Source organism: Neovison vison, chromosome 1 (assembly GCF_020171115.1).
Source record: "Neovison vison isolate M4711 chromosome 1, ASM_NN_V1, whole genome shotgun sequence".
Classification (NCBI taxonomy): Eukaryota; Metazoa; Chordata; class Mammalia; order Carnivora; family Mustelidae; genus Neogale; species Neogale vison.
The window spans coordinates 118,073,416-118,094,660 of NC_058091.1; the positions used below are offsets into that span (position 1 = coordinate 118,073,416).

A 21,245-nucleotide genomic window follows, 5' to 3' on the forward strand; every position below is an offset into this window, starting at 1 on the left:
GTGTGCTTTGTCCTTAGATTCCTGCCATGTCTGCCTTTTCATGGTGATTTATTTTTATAATGGATGTATATATACCCCCAAAAGATACAGAGGTTTCTGTCTACAGTAAAAAGAAATATATTGAAGAGACTTCCCTGGAAAGATAACCTCTAGTCTCTCTGTGGCCCTGTGACTTGTCAGAACAAGCCAATATATGGATTGCTCATTTTGAGTTAGTTTGCATGGAAACAGGTACACAGAAGGAGGGACCCAAATAAGATCTTTATCACTGCCAAAGGAGGAAGAACATTCCTGCCAGTGCCTTGTCCCTGTATTGCCATTCCTGTCCTTTGTACCCGTACTTCTGGCTGGTGTCATCACCTCTGAGACCACAGTTCAATGTGTTTTGACTAGGGGAGTTTATCCCATTACTGTTTGAACCTGAAAAGGAAACTTTCATTTGACTCTCTGTCTCGTATATGCAGAATCTCTTGCACCTTGGTCTTTGCATAGTTAAGGATTCCAGAAGGAAAAGTCGTACATCAGGGGAAATATTTTAAAATGAAAGGAATATAGAAATTATCCCTCACATGTTTCATCCACTTGCCTTGATAGAAAAACTGGGGATAATCAGATGTATTTTTACTTAGAATGTGAGCTTAAAAAGTTCTCATGAAAATAGGCATGTGTTACCGCCTAGTGAAGAAAGCAGGCCTCCAAAGATGTGGGTCTGTGCTTCATTTCCATGGCTCTTCATGAACATCATTCTCAGATTCCATGGATTCAGTGTAATGTGTGACCTCCCCTGGGGTGCCCTGAAACGCATCTTCTTGAGGAACTGCCTTGCTTTGGTCATATGTGCCTTATCTTAGGGATAGACTGTTGGTCAGAGGTTGTTAACTCTGATAATTCCTTCTGGCCAGTCTTGTGACATTATGTAGCTCAAGGATATGTGGCTATGTTCACGTATGTGCAAAAGAGAGAGAGCGCTCTTCTACAGTTTTGTAATGAACTGCACCCATCCTAGGACCACTAATTGCCTAACATTTTTTTCTTTTGCTTGAACTCAGGGGCAGAGGCCTGGCCTCCAGGGGTTTGTCTTAAATATGTCGGGGGAGACCAATTTGGACATGTGAACATGGTGATGGTGAGATCGCTAGAGCCCCAAGAGATTGCAGATGTCAGCGTCCAGATGTGCAGCCCCAGCAGAGCAGGAATGTATCAGGGACAGTGGCGGATGTGCACTGCTACAGGACTCTACTATGGAGGTGAGTATGTCCTTGTGCAGCCCAGGGTGAAGGAATTAAGGTAACATCTTACAGCATTCCCAGCATTGCTCACAGAGCCTGTCAAATGACATAAAAAGGCGTGGCCTCTTTCATCTGTCACCCCGTGCAGGTAAATGACTTGAATTTAATGACCGCCTAATTGGGTCTGTCTAGTGCTCTCCCTTTTACACTGGCACTTTAGTTAAAATTTAGTGAAGTGCGTGAGAGATCTATATCATGCATCTCTAAATAGCAATTTAGTAGCTCTGCTCTTTTTATTATACAATCTAGTAGGTGCTGTAAGAATACTGAAGGCAGTCCTGTTCTCAGAGTCTCTAGATAGAAGTCCTCTAAAAAAAGATAATGCTCAAAGTGTGCGTCCTTCTCCCAAGCAGAGCGCCCGTCAGCACCTGTCTCCTCTTTGTTGCCATACTCACTGAGCAGAGTGAGCTGCACTGCCTCTTCTTTCCTTTTTTTCGTTTGTGCTTCAACCCTGTCTATTCTTCACCCACTCCAGAGAAAATGAAAATCAGAGACTACCCAGTTTCCAAATCCAGCAGCCACTTAGTCTTTGTACTAATTGACCCTCTGTCATTTGACACCATACTCCAAATGTTTTCTGAACTGTGTACCTTCCTAGACTCACTGGATAACTGTCTTGTTTCTCCTCCTCTGATTGATCTTTCTCTGTCTCTGTCTAGTCTCCTATTTGCCCTGGGATTGTTAGATTCTGAGCTGGGTCCTGTTCATGGTCAGTGACCTCCTCCATCCACATGGGTTCAATGGCTCTCCCCACTACAGAACATAGCAATGTTCAAATTCATATCTGTGGCTGCAGACTCTCTTTGGAGCCCCAAGCTTGTGTTTTAACTGCTTATGGGCAGAACACTTAGATATCTTGTAGATTTCTGAATCTTAATATCTCCCAGGCAAAACTTAACATTCTTCTCATCAGCACCCCATTGAGGTGATCAGGCAGGAATCTTGGAGTCATCTTTTGTTCAGTCTCAAAATTGTTCTTCATCACAAACCAGTTCCTGTTGATTCCACTGTATCCCATGTCCTGGTAATCCAAAGAAGAATAAATAGTAAATAGTTCCTGTCTTCTGGGAACTCTTAACTGGACTCAGGGCCAGTGGGGACTTTGGCATGATTTCAGGAGGTTCTGGAATTAATGTTCTTCTATATGTTCCACGCATATAGGGGAACTTTACAGTGGAAACTTTACATATTTTTATAGCCTTGGAGAATTTTAATGTTAGAAAGGGTGTCTCATAGTGCATATATGACATTATTCTTTGCTTAAAACCTTCATGCCTACTGTACTGAAGCCCAGTTCCTTGGCGTGGGGCTTAAAGCTCCTCACGATCTGGCCTCGTTTTCACTTTCATCGTCAGTCTCCTCTTTCCTCCCCCACAGCCAGTCCCCAAAGACACCACATGCTTTCACTTCACCATGCCCTTGCTTGTGTTGTTCCTATTGCCAGAAATATCTTTTCTCTTCTTTCCAGTAAACTCCTGCTCATCCTTAGGGCCCTGATGAAATCATTCCTCCCTCCCCTTTCCCTCCTTGCTTACTTTCCTCATGACCCCATGGAAATTTTTCCCTCCTTTTTTCATTAATGTTGTACACGGGCTTGTTATTATACTTCACACGTTGTATTTTAGGTGTTTACTTACTTTTCTCTCCTACTAGACTGTGAGCTATATGTTGAATGACAAACAACTGTGCAATCATGTATCAGAATGTAGAATTTGTCCCTTCCCTTCCGGACTCTCTTTTCAAGCCACTTTTTTTTTTCTTTTTAACATATAATGTATTATTTGTTTCAGGAGTACAGGTCTGTGATTCATCAGTCTTATATCATACCCAGTGCTCATTACAACACATACCCTCTGCAATGTCTGTCACCTGGTTACCCTACCCCTCACCTGTCTCCCTGCCAGCAACCCTCAGTTTCTTTTGTAAGATTAAGAGTCTTTTATGGTTTGTCTCCTTCTCTGGTTTCATCTTTTCATTTTTTCTTCTCTTCCCCTATGATCCTCCGCCTTATTTCTTAAATTCCACATGTCAGTGAGATCATATGATAATTATCTTTCTTGATTGACTTATTGCACTTAGCACAAACCCTCTGGTTCTAACCACGTCATTGCAAATGGCAATATTTCATCCTTTCTGATGGCTGAGGAATATTCCATTGTCTCTATATACCATATTTTACCCATTCATCAGTCAATGGATAGTTTGGCTATTGTGGACATTGTTGCTGTAAACATTGGGGTGCAGGTGCCCCTTTGGATTACTATATTTGTATCATTGGGGTATATACCCAGTATGCAATTGCTGGGTCGTAGGGTAGCTCTGTTTTCAACTTTTTGAGGAACCTCCCCACTGTTTTCCAGAACAGGCCACTCCTTCTTAATAACCTTTGTACCTGCACAGTTGGAAGTACAGTTGACCCTTGAATAACACGGAGGAGTTAGGAATGCTGATACCCCTGCACAGTTGAAAACTTTGACTCCCCAAAAACTTTACTAATAGCCTTGTTGAACAGAAATCTTAACCAATAACATTAACAGTTAATACGTATTTTGTAGTTATATGTAATATATATTGTGTTCTTACAGTAAAGTAAGCTAGAAAAAAAATTCAGAAAATTGAGAGCAAAAATACATTTACAGTACTTTCTTGTATTTATCAAAAAAGAAAAAAGAAACAAAGAAAAAATCTACATATAAGTGGGCCTATGAGGTTCAAACTCACATTGTTCAAGGGTCAACTAGTTTCTACCACTGCTGAGCTCCCATTGCATTTTCTTCTTCTCCACCCCCCCACATTGCATTTTCTCTGCACCTCTTACTCCCTTGCCTCTCTTTGGCACTTTACCTCTTTCTCCCCAGTTATTTGATGAGTGTCCCAAATACCTTTAAAACTTAAGGTGATACATGTCTTATTTTTCTATGTAACTTCAAAAAGCTGAGCCCAAAGCAGAGTGGAGATTTTTTTAAAAGAATGCCAGTGTTTTTAAGGGAGGAGCATGACCACATATGTGACTTTAAAAAAAAAAATCCCTTTGATGCAAAAATAATTGCTTCTTACTGTTCTCTAGTGTTTGAGATCTCTGGTCGTGTGTGTATGTGTATGTTTCAGTGTTAAGATCAAAATAATTATCACTGTGTTGGCCATTAAAATTTATATTTGTAACATTCCCTCCAATTCTAGAAGTAGTTGGGGTATACAATATACTAGTTTTGGAGGCAATAAAGAATTTAAAGCCTTTCTTGGTCATATAATCTGTGAGTTGTTTCTCAGGATTTTGTGAAATCTAATACTTTCAAGAGATCTTAATAATAGATCTGGCTCCATGATTTTCAAAATATTTTTAAAAAATCAGTAGAACCCTTTCCTTTATAAGAGCATATATGAATGCCCCCTCAAATAAAAGGAAAGCCTAAAAATGAAACTGGTTTTGTTGAATTGGGAGCCTTCTTAACCCTTGTTGCCTGTTCAGATGACCTCTTGTGCTGTGTGGTATAGAGTTTGCAAACAGTTCATCTTCTCTGATAAAGAATTTAATTTCATTGTACAAACTACTATTTCATTGAATCCAGATTACTCTTGGTTATAACACATCCTGATAGCAGAGATGGAAATTTTCTGGCAGAATGTGAGTATAGTATACATAAAACCACAACTATTAACATGTAAAAGAAAATAAACTGCCTTGTTAACTGTGATTGGCTCTTCTCAGTTTTTCTGTGAAGTCTCACCTTGCAGGCTCACAAAGTGTGGCGTAGTGGGAAGAGTTGGGAAAGTCAGCTTAGGTTGCCTGGGCATAAACTTGGACAAGTTAGGTAACTACTGTGTCTCATCTTTCTGTCTTAACAACAAAGCTTGTTTGTTTTGTTTTTGGTGGGTGGTCTCCTTTACAGTCTTTAGATGATCTTCTCTGGAAAGTATCATTTTCTTTATTTTTATAAAAACACTTATTTTTCAGTTCATTTCTCTTCCTCAAAAGGAATTTCTGCTATATTTAATAATTTATAAAGTGGGTCCCCTCCCCCCATTTAAAATGGATTGTGCTCTCTCAGTCTCTCTTGAGAGGTGCTCTTGGCGTCTTGTGTGGACAGTTCTTCATTATGTGGGGCATGTGTATGCGACCCTTGGCCCTCTCTCACTAAATACTTTAGCTTCATATATTCATCTTTCCTGGCAACCCTCCTCTTGAATCACACGTTTCTTTTTTCTTTATTTAAAGATTTTGTTTATCTGACAGTAGGCAGAGAGGCAGGCAGTGAGAGAGGGGGAAGCAGGCTCCCCGCTGAGCAGAGAACCCGATGCAGGGCTCAATCCCAGGACCCCGGGATCATGACCTGAGCCGAAGGCAGGGACTTGAACCCACTGAGCCACCCAGGTGCCCCACCACACATGTTTCTAACCCCCTTGGTTGAATACCACTAAGTACCTGATTTCCTGGCAGATTGATTCTTCAAGTTCGAACATTTTCTTTTATCTTCTATTTACAGACTTCGGCTTCTTAGGTAAAAGCAACCTGTTGTCTAATACCTGCTATATGTCAGGCACTGTATTGGGTTTTGTACATTATAGATTACCTTTTATAAAGGAAGTATTGGCTACATTTTATGGATGAGGAAACTAAAGATCAGAGATAATTTGTCTAGGGTTCATAAAGATTGTAAATTATTTATGAATTATTATTATAAATTAAGAAAAATAGTTTTGTGGCCTTTGTGATTAATTTGGCCCTCATTACTCTATGGGGTTCACATGGAAACTTTGGCTCAAGGGTGTGAATACTTGTCAGGGCTTAAGGAGATTTAGTATATAGTTCCCAGGTCTTCTCCACATTTCCAGAGTAAGTTAGCAGTGAAGTGGGGTTAATGTTGGTGAAGCGACTCTTAGGTTGTTGGGTAAATATCAGTGTTCCTCAAGGAGTTCTTGTCTGCTGGGAGAGGCACACTTCTTAAGAACACTAAGGACACTTGACTCTTGGGAAGCAGTAAGGAGCATGAGTATCACCATTTTAGTCTTGATACCAGCAGTAACGTTCCTCCTTCCAATAATGGAGTACCCTCTTACAGAATTGCGTAGGAGAAATGTACCCCTGCACTGTGATGGTTCCTTCTAAGTCAGAGGCATTCTGGTTGTGAAGTAAGCTAAGATGAAGTGATAGTGTGATCATCACGTGCTGAGGAAAGTTTCTCCCCTTGAAGTAGCTCTTGTTAGTTTGTTAGTAGTTCACAATGGTCGCTGGGGTCATTGCACTTGTACATTAAATACTTACACATTGTCCATTTAGTTTCTCAGAGATTAGAAATGGAATTTTTCTTATAGATTTTTTAAAGATTTATTTTAGAGAGAGAGGGCAAACCCACTGAGCCACCCAGGCGCCCAGGTGCGTGGGGGGGGGCAGAGAGAGAGAGAGAGAGAATCTCAAGCAGACTCCCCACTAAGCAGGGAGCCTGAGGTGGGGACTTGATCTCACAACCCTGAGATCACAACTGGAGCCAAAACCAGGAGTTGGATGCTTAACTGACTGTGTCACCTAGGCATCCCTGGAACTTTCCTGATTAAAACTCCTAAACCATAATATGTCCCACATGTTAGAAAACTTACTGGGTGCGCTTTATAAACCACACTCTTTATTTCCTAAAACTTTTTTAAGTTCTTCTTCCACCTCCTCCAGTTACGAGTGTCCTTCTTAGCCAGGTGATGCTGGACTGTCCCTCCTCATCCTTCTGTATTTTAACTGGTCAGTGTTGTAAAAATAGCTCTGGTTTCATGTAGACTTCCTCTAAATTCCACTCTGTCTTCCATTTAGGTGCTGTTTTACTCGGCACTTCTGCCCTTTCTCTTTCCCTCTTGCCTATTGAACCAACCTTTTTTGCTTTTTTTTTTTTTTTTTAATTGAAGAATAAATAACATACTGTTGTTTTAGTTTGAGGTGTACAACATAGTAATTTGATATTTATATACGGTATGAAATGGTTAGCACAGTGAGTCTGGTTGCCATCTGTCACCATACAAAGTTGCTGCAACATTATTGATCATGTTCTGTATGTTGTACGTTACATCCCTCTGTGTTATTTATAACTGGAAGATTCTACCTCTTGACCCCTTTGCCTGTCTTGTCCATCCCTCCACTACCCTCCCCTTTGGCACCCATGAGTTCATTGTATCTGTGAGTCTGTTCTGTTTTCTTTGTTAAATTGTTTCATTTTTAGATTCCACATATAAATGAAATTATATGGTACTTGTCTTTGACTTATTTCACTTAGCATGGTACCCTCTAGGTCCATCCACGCTATTGCAGATTGCAAGATTTCATTCTTTTTTTTTTTTTTGTATGGCTGAGAAATATTGTGTGTGTGTGTGTGTACACACATACACCACATCTTCTTTACCCTTTCTTCTGTTGATCAACTTGGCCATTATAAATAATGCTACGGTGAACATAGGGGTGTTTATGTCTTTCCAAATTAATTTTTCTTTTGGATGAATACCTCCTGGATGGTATGGGAGTTCTAGTTTTAATTTTGTGAAGCACCTTCATATTGTTTTCCTTAGTGGCTGCACCAGTTCACATTCCCAGCAGTGTATAATGGTTCCCTTTTCTCCACATCCTCACCAAAACTTGGTATTTCTTGGGGTACCTGGCTGGCTCAGTCAGTAGAGCATGTGACTCTTCCTCTTGGGGTCATGACTTTGAGCCCCATATTGGGCATGGAGCCTATTTAGAAAACAAACAAAAACACCTTGGTATTTCTTGTCTTTTTGATACTGGCCATTGTGACAGGTGTGTGATGGTATTACATTGTGGTTTGGATTTGGATTTTCCTGATGATTGATGATACTGAGCATCTTTTCATGCGTCTCCTGGCCATCTGGATGTCATCTTTGGAAAAATGTCTATTTAGTTGACCTTATATTAGAACTTCTCTCTTTAAATGTTGGGCTCAAAGGTTGCCTCATTTGCTTCTAGAAGATCCTCAATAAGGCAGTCTGTGTTTCAATTCTGGTCTGTAGAATTCTGTAATATCAGAAATAAGAGTAGCCCTTGAGAACAACAGATTTCTTTTTTGATGAAGAAATGCTAGCCTAAGCTGATTGTGACTTGTATGAGAAATGTTTTTATTTTTATTATTATTTTAAAAAATATTTTATTTTATTTTAAAGATTTTATTTATTTACTTGACAAACAGAGATCACAAGTAGGCGGGGGGGGGGGAGCAGGCTCCCCACGGAGCAGAGAGCCCGATGCGGGGCTTGATCCCAGGACCCTGGGATCATGACCTGAGCCGAAGGCAGAGGCTTTAACCCAGTGAGCCACCCAGGTGCCCTGAAATGTTTTTATTTTTAGAGGGACATTTCAAATGTAAATGAATTTGAAATCCTTAAATATCTTTATGTTGTAAGGTTTTATATCAAGTCTATAAGGTGATGTGCTATTTTAGCTTGAGAGAAGGAAAGCCTGCTCTTGGTAGTAGTGCTACCAGATGGTGGTAATTATTTGGTGGTTGTGTCTAGGTAGTTTCACATGAGTCAAAGGCAATGTGAAATGGCTGTACTAGTCAGATTAACCCTCTAAAATGCACATATGTGTGTCATGAACCTGTTCACAGCATAGAAAATCAAGAAATCAGACGAAACAGTGATAAGTATGTAAAAGGTAGTAAATAAAATACTTGCATGACCGAGTATGAATCATCAGATGTTGTAACTGATTTGAAATCCAACTGTGAGTAGTTTTAATGTGTGGTGTTAGTGCTAGCAGTTTGCTTCGTAATTAGTTTTATTATTTGATAGAAGGGAAAGTATAATTTGAAAGCAGCATCTTTTTTTCCTGTGGTAGCAAAAACCTTTTTGTTAACAGAAACTTCTTTAATCTGGAATGTTAGATTTCAAGGATTCAAAATTTAGAGGTCGCTCCTTAAAAATACTTTTAACCAAATATAGTTCTTTCTTAACATACAAATATTCTTCTTGTTTAATAGAAAAGAAATATTTCTAAAATCCCTGACAAGTTTAAAGATTAACTATTCAAACATAATTTGCTTTTAAAAAATATGTATATAGAATCCTTAACTTTTGTGCATGTGCATTGGTAAGGGCTGTAGCTGGGGCTGGATCTACTTAAAAAGTGCTTAGTTACTTAGTATAGCCCCATCATAGTAAAACATAAAAACTGCATTTCTGTGATTCTTGGGTGTTAGTGATTTCAATATGCATCATTGGCTTAATGATTACCTTCCTTGCAGGAAGAAAGGTCGAGCCATTATATTAAGTGAACATATTTGGTCATATGATTCTTTTCATTTCTAAAATAATAAAAATGAGGAAAAAGAACAATGGAGGGGTATGTACATTTCCCCTTCACAAAAAAATGTGCACATGTATGCTGAATTGCTTCACCTGAGAAATTCTTAAGGTTTTATGGAATTAAACCTTAAGTTTAATGGAAGTTTTAGGAAGTGCAGTATAGTTACAGTTTGTACTGAAGCAGGCCAGATCATATCTTTGATAAAAGTAAGGAAGCAGGAGTAATTGCTTTCCATTCAAATCATGGTGAATACCTAATTTATCAGTATGTGCTATAAACCTACTGAAAATTGTGTGTGACAGACTGATGATTAGCATCAAAAATGATTAATGTATTGGTCTCTTAAGCTTTGTCTGATATCTTAGTTTTTCAGATGCAATCCCTTAGTTACTGACAAGAATGTGGTCATTACTTTATTTTTAGAAACCTCCCATTAGTCTTGTAGTTAAGGTAGGACTCTTTGAGGAGGATGTCTTCTTACTGAAAAGCAAATGCATTCTGTTTCTGTAATGAAGGTTTGACACTAGCCCCATAATACTCGAAGGGGTTTTTCCTTGAAATGGCAAAGATATTTATCAGTTAGAAATTAGTTCATTCTGTAATCTTTATACTTTTTTTTAAAGCTCTCTTTATTTTTCTCCTTTTATCTTTAAAGAGCTTATGTTTCCCTTTCTTTATAAAGAGAATGCCAATGTTGGATGTTCGGATTTTAGAAAAGGATGCTTTGTGTACCTGTTAACCTCTGGATTTCGCTTTGTAGTGATCCGTGTCCTTGCAGTGACCTCTTGATTTCCCTTTTTAAAAAAAGATTTATTTATTTATTTATTTATTTGTGAGAAAAAGAGAAGAAGCAGGAGGGACAGAGGGAGAGGGAGAGAGAATCCCAAGCAGACTCTGAATTGAGCTTGGAACCCAACACAAGGCCTCAGTCCCACGACCCTGAGATCAGGGCCTAAGCCAAAATGAAGAGTTAGACACTCAACCAACTGTGAACCCAGGCGCCCACTTCTTGACTTCTAAGAGTTTTGCTTGTACTTGGTTTTGAGACCAATTGAATTCTAAAGCGATTTAGGGTGTGGCTTAGTAACCACTTCAAAGTCATTCTTCCTTTTTAGTTTTAGTTTCTCTCTCTCTTTTTTTTTTTTTAAAGATTTTATTTGCTTATTTGACAGAGAGAGAGATCACAAGTAGGCAGAGAGGCAGGCAGAGAGAGAGGAAGGGAAGCAGGCTCCCTGCTGAGCAGAGAGCCTGATGCAGGGCTCGATCCCAGGACCCTGAGATCATGACCTGAGCCGAAGGCAGAGGCTTTAACCCACTGAGCCACCCAGGCGCCCTTTAGTTTCTCTTTTATGTTTAGGAATCAGAAGTGATTAAGAAAGCAGATCCTGTTTCTGACTGAGTCTTATTTGAGGACTTTTAAAATGTTTAATAATAGGGGCATCTGAGTAGCTCAGTCGGTTGAGCATCTGCCTTCAGCTCAGGTCATGGTCCCAGTGTCCCTGCTTGGCGGGCAGTCTGCTTCTCCCTCCCGCTGGTCTTGTGCTCTTGCTCTCTCTCTCTCTCCCCGTCCCCTCAAATAAATAAAATCTTTTTTTAAATGTTTAATAGTACATTTTATGTTAGTATAGCCAAAATAGGATCATTTCAACATTTTGGGTAATCAGTAGCTATATGTGGCCAGTAGCCTGCCTCACTGGAGCATGCAGCTCTATAAGCTCTAACATGTACTATTGTTTTTTCTTTTAAGAAATTGTATAGCATTGGTGGTGTTCTTTTAAGGAATTTTTCAGTGAAACCATCCGGGAGGGTTCTTTTTTGGGAATTTAAAATTACTAATTCAGTTTATTTTCATAGTTCCAGATTTGTTCAGGTTATCCGTCTTGGATGACTTTGGGTAATGTCAAGGAATTGGTGGTTTTCACTAAATTGTCAAATTTTTGCGTGTGGAGTTGTTTGTAGTACCCTTTGTTGTGTTAATGCTTTCTTTGTGGTGATAATCTTTTCTCTCATTCTTTCTTTCTTTCTTTCTTTTTTTTTTTTTTAAAGATTTTATTTATTTATTTGAGAGAGAGAGCGCATGAGCGCATGCACCTGGGGGGAGGAGCAGAGGGAGAAGGACAAGCAGAGCACAGAGCCCAGTGTGGGGCTCAACCCTGAGATCATGACTGGAGCCAAAATCAAGGTTGGGTGCTTCCAGCTGAGCCACCTAGACATCCCTCTTCTCTCATTCTTGATGTTTTGTGTTTCTTTCTTCTTTTTTCTTGATAGATTTCTTAATGTTACTGTTCTTTTCAGAAAATCAGCCTTTACTTTCATTGACTTTTCTTTCTGTTTTCAGTTATATGGATTTCTGCTTTTAATTTTATTCATCCTGCTTGATATAGGTTTATTTTATTCTTTTTTTTTTTTTAAGATTTTATGTATTTATTTGACAGAGCAAGATAGCACAAGCAGGGGAAGCAGCAGAGGGAGAGGGAGAAGCAGGCAGCCCCCTCAGCAGGGAGCCTGATGTGAGTGGGGGTCAGTTCCAAGACCCTGGGATCATGACGTGAGCCAAAGACAGATGCTAAACCAACTGAGCCACCCAGGCGCCCTTGGGTTTATTTTCTTTTTCCAAGTTTCTTAAGATGGAAGTTAATGTTGACCTGAGACCTTTCTTTTATAATGTAGATGTTTAGTACTATTTTCTTAGCCTGTTTGGGCTGCTATAACAAAATGTTTTGGATTAGATGGGTGGTAAACAACAGCAGTTCATTTCCCACAGTTCTAGAGTCTGGGAAATCTAAGATCAGGACTCCAACAGATTTGACATCTGGTGAGGGACTGTTTCCTAGATCACAGAAGGCTGTCTTCTATGTTCTCACCGGACAGAAAGGGTAAGGGAGCTCGCTGGGTGGTTTTGTTTTTTATTTTTATTATAGTGGCAGTAATCCCATTCTTGAGGGCTCTACTCTCATAACCTAATTATCTCCTTAGGACTCCACCTCCAAATACAATCACACTGGAGATTTGGTCTCAGTTGTAAGAATTTGGGGGTGCAGGCACAGAAGCACTTACTTTATAGCAACTGTAAATTTCCCTCTAAGCGCTACTTTTAGCTATATAGCCCAGATTTTGAAATATTGTATTTTTATTTTCACTCAGTTGAAAATATTTTCTAATTTCCCTTGAGATTCCCTGTTTGAGTCATGGGTTATATAGAAGCACGTTTTTAAATTTCCAAATGGCAGTTTTTCTGTTATCTTGTTTAATCATTTCCAGTTTCATTCCATTATGGTCAGGGAGCACAAGTTTATATGATTTCGGTTATTTTAAATTTAAGATGTTTTTGACCCAGGAGATACAGTCTGTCTTGTTGGTGAATATTTCATGCGTACTTTAAAAGAGTTTTATTTTGTTGTTGTGGGTGGTGTGTTATATAAATGTCCATTAGATCCAGTTGGTTGAGGACATTGAATTTCTCTGTCTTTATTATTTGCTTGTTTGTTTGGTCTAATAGTGTTCTATCTGTTACTGAAAAAGAAGTGTTGACATCAACTACAGCTTTCTATTTGCGTATTTTTTTTTTTTCCAGTTCTATCAGGGGTTGGTCCGTACATTTTGAAACTCAGTTGTTAGGTGCGTACACATTTAAAATTATGTCTCCTAAGTGAATGACCCATTTATTATTGTGTAATGTCCCCCTTTCCTTGGTAATTCTCTCCGCTCTGAAGTCTACTTTGTCTGATATTAATATAGTCGTTCTAGCTTTCTTTGATTGTTGTTTGCATGATATATTCTTTTCCAGCCTTTTACTTTCAATCCACCTGTGTCTTATATATGACAGTTTCTTAGAGACAGCATATAATTGGGTCATTTTTTTTCTCCAGTCTGATAATCTCTGTCTTCTAATTGGTATGTTTAGACTACTCACATTTAGTGTAATTACTGATATATTTAAATTTAGTTCAACCATTTTATTTATATTCTCTTTGTTCTCTTATTTGAGGAACTTTTAAGTCTATTATGTTAGTAAACTTATTAGTTATTTGCAGGTAAATTCTTTTAAAAGTGTATTTTTTCTGGGGCACCTGGATGACTCAGTCAGTTAAGCGTATGCCTTCAGCTTGGGTCATGATCCCTGGGTCCTGGGATCGAGTCCCACCTTGGGCTCCCTGCTAAGCAGAGAGTCTGCTTCTCCTCTTTCTTCCTCTGCTGTTCTCCCAGCTTATATACTCTGTCTCTCTCTCTCTCAAATAAGTAAGTAAATAAAACCTAAAAAAGAAGTATATATTTTTCTGACAATAACAGAAATATAGAACTTCGAGAATACAAAAAATATAAAGAACAAACAAAACATTTACTTTTCTATATTGATACAAACACTGTTAATGTATATCCAGTATTAAAAACAAAAAAAAAATTTTTTTAGTTTGACATTATGCTGCATATAGTTGTGTAAACTATTGTTTTTCCTACTCAGTAACATTTTAGTATCTTTCCCCATTATTAAATACTTTCAAAAACAAAATTTTTAGTAGTTGAATACCATTTCATTGGATTACTATTAATGGAAATATTGTAGATTTTTTTTTTTTTTTAAGAGTGGGAGAGAGACAGAGATAGGCAGGGAGTGGGAGAGGTAGAGGTAGAGAGAGAGAATCTTAAGCAGGCTCCATACCCAGCTGAGAGCCCTACATAGGGCTTGATCTTACAACCCAGAAGTATGACCAGAGCCAAAAACAGTACCCAGTAAACAGTCACTCACTATTGTCATAGCCTCTGGAAACCAATAATGTGCTTTCTATCTCTGTGGGTCGTTAATTCTTTTTGCTGAGGTGGGGCAAAGTGTATAAATAGTGACCAAAAAATAAATGTATTAGACAACCATCTGAGAAATAGAATCGGGACTGCTTGCTAAGAATGAATAAACTATTCTTATTTGGATCACTTATAGTTAAATTCATGAATTTTTTTTAGTAAAATAGGGCAAGAGAGTAGTAGCATGAGCTCTGAAGTCATAGCATCTGGGTTTGACTTCTAGTTAATAGTAATTAGCAATGTGATCTTTAGGAAATTTTTTATCTTTCAGTGACTTGGGTTTTTTTAATCTATAAAATAAGGAAAACAGTACCTACTTCATAGCATTTTGAGGGAATTAAAGGAGTTAATGCATATAAAAGTTTATAGAACAGCATCTGGCATGATAAGTCCTGATTAAGTGTTAGATGCTATTATTATTTTAGCTTTTTTTTTTTTTTTTAGTAAAGGTTCCTTAAGGCTTTTGTCACCTCAGACATCCTAGTGTCTGGTGTTTTTTGTTTGTGTGTTTGTTTGTGTGTTTGTTTGTTTTTTGGAGTTCTAGTGGGATCTTGGTGGTGGAGTCAAAGATTCTAGGTCCTAAAATCAGGAAGATGTTGAACATTTGTGTAGAGTACCCAAGGTGGAAGAATAGTCAGCTTAATGTAAAGGAAGGCCTAAAATCTATACTCCAAGCTTCTACCTTAAGAAACTAGAAAAAGAAGAGCAAATTAAATCCAAAGTAAGTAGAAGAAGAAAAACAAATTTAGAGCAGGAATCAATGAAATTACAAACAAAATCAGTAGAGAAAACTGGCAAAACCAAAAAGTGGTTCTTTGAAAGATCAATTAAATCAGTAAGCCTCTGGGGTGCCTGGGTGGCTTAGCTGGTTAAACATCTGCCTTCAGCTCAGGTCATGATCCCAGGGTCCTGGAATCAAGCTCTGTGTGGGGCTCCCTGCTCCAGAGGGAGCCTCTTTCTCCCTCTCCCACTTTCCCTGCTTGTGCTGTCCCTCTGTCAAATAAGTAAAATCTTTTTTTAAAAAATTAATAAGCCTCTAGATTGGCTTATTAAGAAAAAAAAGAAGACACAAATTACTAAAATAAGAAATGAAAGAAGGAACATTACTACAGATCCCATGGACTTTAAAAGGATAATAAAGGCATATTATGAGCAACTCTGTGCCTAGTTGTAATGGACCAGTTCCTCAAAGGATACAATCTGCCAAAGCTTAACACAGGAAGAAATAGAAAGCATGAATATGCTTTTATCTATTAAACAAATTGAATCAACAATAACCTTACAAAACAGAAAACACCAGGCTCAGATGAGTTTACCGCGAGTTCTACCAAACACTTAAGAAAGAAATTACACTACTTTTCTGGAATCTCTTCCAGAAGACAGAAACAGAATTCTTAACTCATTCTGTAAGACCAACATTATGCTGATACTCAAAGCAGAGGTATTACAAGAAAACACAGACTGTTACCTTTCAAGAACATAGATGCTGATGTTCTTTTTTTTTTTAAGATTTTATTTATTTATTTGACAGAAAGAGAGAGAACAGGAGCAGGGGGAGGGGCAGAGAGAGAGGCAGACTGCATGCTGAGCCGGGAGCCCGACACAGGACTCAATCCCAGGACCCTGAGGTCATGACCTGAGCAGAAGCCAGATGCTTAACCAACTGAGCCACTCAGGTGCCCTTAAATGCTAATATTTTTAACAAAATAGCAGCAAACCCAATCCAATAATATATAATAATAAGTATACATACTATGATAAGAGGAATTTATATCACATACACAAGACTGATTCACCATTAAAAAATCAATTAATGTAATCCATCACCTCAATAGGGTAAGAAGAAAAATGACCTGTTCTTATCAATAGATACAGGAAAACCATTTGTCAAAATCCAGCACCCATTCATGGTTAAACTACTGGAAAGCTACAGAGAGGAATTTGCTCTACTTGATAAAGAATATCTATAAAAACCCTTCAGCTAGCATCATAATGGTGAGAAATTAGAAACTTTCCCTCTAAAATCAGAAATAAGGCAAGGAAAAGTCCACTGCTTTTCAGCATCATACTGGAAGTTCTAACTAATGTGATAAAACAATTAAAAGAAAGAAGGTATATAGGTTAGGAAAGAAGAACTAAAACTGTGCTTTTTGCAGATGACATGATTAATATAGAGAATCTGAAAAAATGGCAAAAACTCCTGGAACTAATAAGCAATTATAACAAGGTTGCAAGATACAAAGTTAATATGTAAAAGTCAACCACTTTCCGGCATACTAGCAGTGAACAACTTGAATTTGAAATTAAAGGCATATTACTGTTTATGTTAGGATCCCCCCCAAAATTAAATACCTAAGTATAAATCTATCAAATATGAACAAGATTTACATGAGGAGAACAACACAGCTCTGATGAAAGAAATCAAAGAATTAAGTAAGTAGAGAGATAGGAAGACAATACTTTCAAGATGCTATTTCTTCCCAGCTTCATCTATAGCTTCAGCACATCCCCAGTCAAAATTCCAGCAAGCTTTTGTGTGGATATCAACTGATTGATTCTAAATTTTATATGAAGATAAAAGACCCAGAGTAGCCAACTCATATTGGAGAGAGAAGTGGAGAAATTACATTCCCTGACTTCAGGACTTACTATACAAAGCTATATGGATCAAGACTGTTTGGTATTGGTGAAAGAATAAAGAAATAGATCAATAGAACAGAATAGAAAGTCCAGAAGTGGATACAAGTATAGTCAGCTGATCTTTGTTAAAGAAGCAAAGACAATGGAGAAAAGATAGTCTTTTCAACAAATGGTGCTGAGTCAACTAAGTATCTACATGCAAAGAAATGAATCTAGACACAGACCTTATATTCTTCCCCAAAATTAACTCAAAATGGATCATAAACCTAAATGTAGACATCATACCAAAGAAGATATACAGATAGCAAATAAGCATATGAAAAGATTTTCATTATCATGTTATTAGAGAATTGCAAATTAAATTAAAGCGAGTTACTACTGTGCACCTATTAGATGCCCCAAGTCCTGAATATTGACAGCACCAAATGCTGGCAAGGATGTGGAGCCACAGGAACTCTCCTTTATTGTGGGCATGAATGTAAGATGGTACAGTCACTTTGGAAGACAGTTTGGGAGTTTCTTATAAAACTAAAATACTTCTGGGGCACCTGGGTGGCTCAGTGGGTTAAGCCTCTGCCTTCGGCTCAGGTCATTGGTCTCAGGGTCCTGGGATCGAGCCGCGCATCGGGCTCTCTGCTCACTCTCTCTCTTTGCCTGCCTCTCTGCTTACTTGTGATCTCTGTCTGTCAAATAAACAAAATCTTTAAAAAAAACAAAAACAAAAACAAAACACTTCTGCTGTGTTTATAGCTTTTTTAAAAAAAATACTTTATTTATTTATTTATTTGACAGAGGTAGAGATCACAAGTAGGCAAAGAGGTAGGCAGAGAGAGAGGAGAGGGAAGCAGGCTCCCTGCTGAGCAGAGAGCCCAGTTTGGGGCTCAATCCCAGGACCCTGGAATCATGACCTGAGCTTAAGGCGAGGCTTTAACCCACTGAGCCACCCAGGTACCCCATTTATAACTTTTTTTTTTAAAGATTTATTTATTTATTTATTTGACAGAGAGATCACAAGCAGGCAGAGAGGCAGGCAGAGAGAGAGGAGGAAGCAGGCGCCCCGCCGAGCAGAGAGCCCGACGCGGGGCTCGATCCCAGGACCCTGGGATCATGACGGGAGCCGAAGGCAGCGGCTTAACCCACTGAGCCACCCAGGTGCCCCTCCCATTTATAACTTTTATTTGTAATTGCAAACACTTGGAAGCAACCAAGATGTCTATCAGTAGGTACATGGATAAATAAACTGATGTACATCCAGGCAATGGAATACTTCCTGCACTAAAAAGAAGTGAGCTTTCAGTCCATGAAAAGGCATGAAGAAACTTTAAATGCCTATGTCTAAGTAAAAGAAGACGATTTAAAAAGGCTGCATCCTGGGGCACCTGGGTGGCTCAGTGGGTTAGGCCTCTGCCTTCAGCTTGGGTCGTGATCCTGGGGTCCTGGGATCGAGCTCTGCATCAGGCTCCCTGCTCAGCGGGGAGTCTGCTTCTCCCTCCCTCTCTCTGCCTGCCTCTCTGCCTACTTGTGATTCTGTCAAATAAATAAACAAAATCTTAAAAAAAAAAAAAAAAAAAGACTACATCCTGTATGATTCTTATATGACATTCTGGAAAAGGCAGAACTGGAGACAATAAAAAGATCAATGGTGGCCAGGGGTTGGGGGAGGGAGGGGGAAGGAATAGGTGGAACACAGGACTTTTAGGGTGGTGAAATTATTCTTTGTGATACCATAGTGGTGAATACATGTCATTATGCTTTTATCAACACCCATGGAGTGTACAACCCCAAGATTGACCTCTAATAACTGTGGACTTGGGTCATAACGATGTGCCTGTGTGGGTTCATTGATTATAACAAAGACTTACTATACAAAGCTATATAGAAGACCTACTATATAAATACTTACTATATAAAGCTATATAAACTTTGGTGTGGGATGTCGGTAGAGGGAGGAACTTGTACATACGTGGCAGAGTGTATACATGCCTCTTATCAATTTTGCTGTGAACCTAAAAACTGCTTTACAAATAAAGTCTTGAAAAATAATAAAGACTATTAAAAATACTTCTCAATAATAAACATTAAGAAATAACTTTCCAGGTTAAATGGTCTGGAAAGGGCTTTCCCTAATCTGCAGTGTTTTAACTGAATAGATTCAGCGTGGTGATAGGGGAAAGGCGCATTTCCAAACTGCAGTAAAGAAGCATAAAGTCTGGTTGAGTGTGACTTGTCCAGTTTGGCCTGCATGGGTCAGGGTTCTGTGTGGGAAAGAATGGGAAGTGGATTAGAGGTGATAGTACTCTAAGGAATATTTCTGGAGGAGAGATGTGTAGCAGGCCATCATGGCCCAGACTAAGGGGCCTAGGAGGGACATCTCTATTTGCTGTGTACCTCAGAGGTGAGTGAGTGGGGAGATGGACTTTCTTTTGTAGAGTTGAGAAGTCCAGATTGTCTTGAGTGAGCCCTAAGATGCCACGTGTGTGGATTTTGCTAGACCAACTTCAGTTTAGAGTTGAGAGTACTCATTCATTTCTCCAAAGCTCTGTGCCCAGATTTGAGCCAGGAAGAGAATTTGGCCTATTAAGAGGCAGTGATGGAAATGAAGAGGAAGACAGGGTGCTCGTGTGAGTTGTGCCAGACCAAAGAAACGAAGGAGAAAGTGAAAAATGAGCAGAGGAGGAGAATGAAGAAACATTTAGGAAGTTCTGCTTTGTCACTGTCTTTGACTCTGACTTGTCAGTGACTGTGATGTCTGTAATGTAATTCTCTTTGGAGAGAACCATGAGGGGGAGGGGTTTTGTTTTGCTAGGTTTTGCACTGGCCCTGCTTGGATGGTGATGTTGACTGGCAGCAGTTTCTCTGAAGCCAGAAACAAAGCCTGTCCTCTTTTAGGAGGAGGGGGAAGGGAGATCAGAGTTAATGTAGTATATTACCAGATCTCTGGGACAGAAAAGCTTTCACCAGGAATAACCAATTACCATCAGCACTGCTGTTTTGTACGTTTTGTCCATAGATTATGTCAAAGATAAGGTTTGACTTTTTAAAAAGGACAAATGGAGCTTATGTCTTGTTGTTATGCCTTTAAATATTCAGAACATAAATAGTAACTCCATAGAAAAGTATCAGAGTCCTAAATTAAGCTTCATTTTAGAAGCATGTGTACAAAGAGGAATGGCCTTTTTTAAAAAAAGGTATTTAAGTTTGAATTAGGTAAACCAGTTGGTAGTCTAAAATTTGACTTTCTGATGAACTAAGTACTTACTTGGAAATACTTCTGCTTAAATACTCTATTTTAAATTACCCTTTGATAAAAATACTGTAAGTGTCAAGAAGTTCCAAGTGTGTCCCAGTCAGACTGGTTGAGAAATTCAGCAGTAGTAGTGAAAGGATAGGAACACCAGCCATCTTTCTACCTATTTGCATATAAAATAGATAATATTTAAATATTAAGTCCTTTTATCCAGTGTTATACTTAAGTGCTTTTCAACATAACTGCCAAAATGATTGTTAAAATGTCAGTTTAACCTGTATATTTTTATGCCAGTTGCGTAAGTTTGGCTATTTATGTGCTATAGCTATAGTTTTAATTCCCTGCAATATTCTTAAACCTGATTGTACTTAAATTTAAATTAGTGTTTTAAGTTGCTTCATTATACTTGCAGTCGGTCTTAATGTTCTTCAGTTGTGCTATTACCTACTCAGATTATGCTTTATTAATAGTCTATAGAAGTTTAAATAATGAGGATGTTAATATTTCTATCTTTAGTGCCAGGAATAGTCTCCCTTAACTATTACCTATTTCCTGGTTGATGGAACACTAAAAAATGACCAGGGGTGGGAATGCTGCATAGTGTTTAGGATTAAAAAGAGCTGACTTTTGTTGTTTTTGATTCTGCCACATAATCTATTACTGGTTGGCCTTGAACAACTAACTTGAAGTTTCTGGGCTTCAGCATATTTTTTGCTTATTTGTTTTAGTTATGAAATAGACATAACAATTTACCATCTTAACCATTTTTAAGTATACAATTTAGTGGCATTAAGTACATTCACACTTTTATGCAACTGTCATCACCATCTGCCTCTAGTATTCTTTTTATCTTGCAAAAGTGAAACTCTATACCCATGAAATAGTAGCTTCTCATTTCTCTCTCCAGCCTTGATTGACATCACCATCCCATTTTCTGTCTCTATGAATTTGACTCTTCTAGGTACCTCAT

The 21,245-nt window shown here is 38.5% G+C and overlaps 1 protein-coding gene across 1 annotated transcript in view; it reads left to right on the forward strand.

Annotated features, from left to right (window-relative positions):
• ILRUN (inflammation and lipid regulator with UBA-like and NBR1-like domains) overlaps window positions 1–21,245 on the forward strand; it is a 91,124-nt gene that overhangs the window by 41,552 nt on the left and 28,327 nt on the right. Inside the window, exon 3 of the mRNA XM_044255020.1 lies at window positions 1,050–1,247. Coding sequence (XP_044110955.1) covers window positions 1,050–1,247 — 198 coding nt within the window. The remainder of the gene's footprint in view (window positions 1–1,049; window positions 1,248–21,245) is intronic.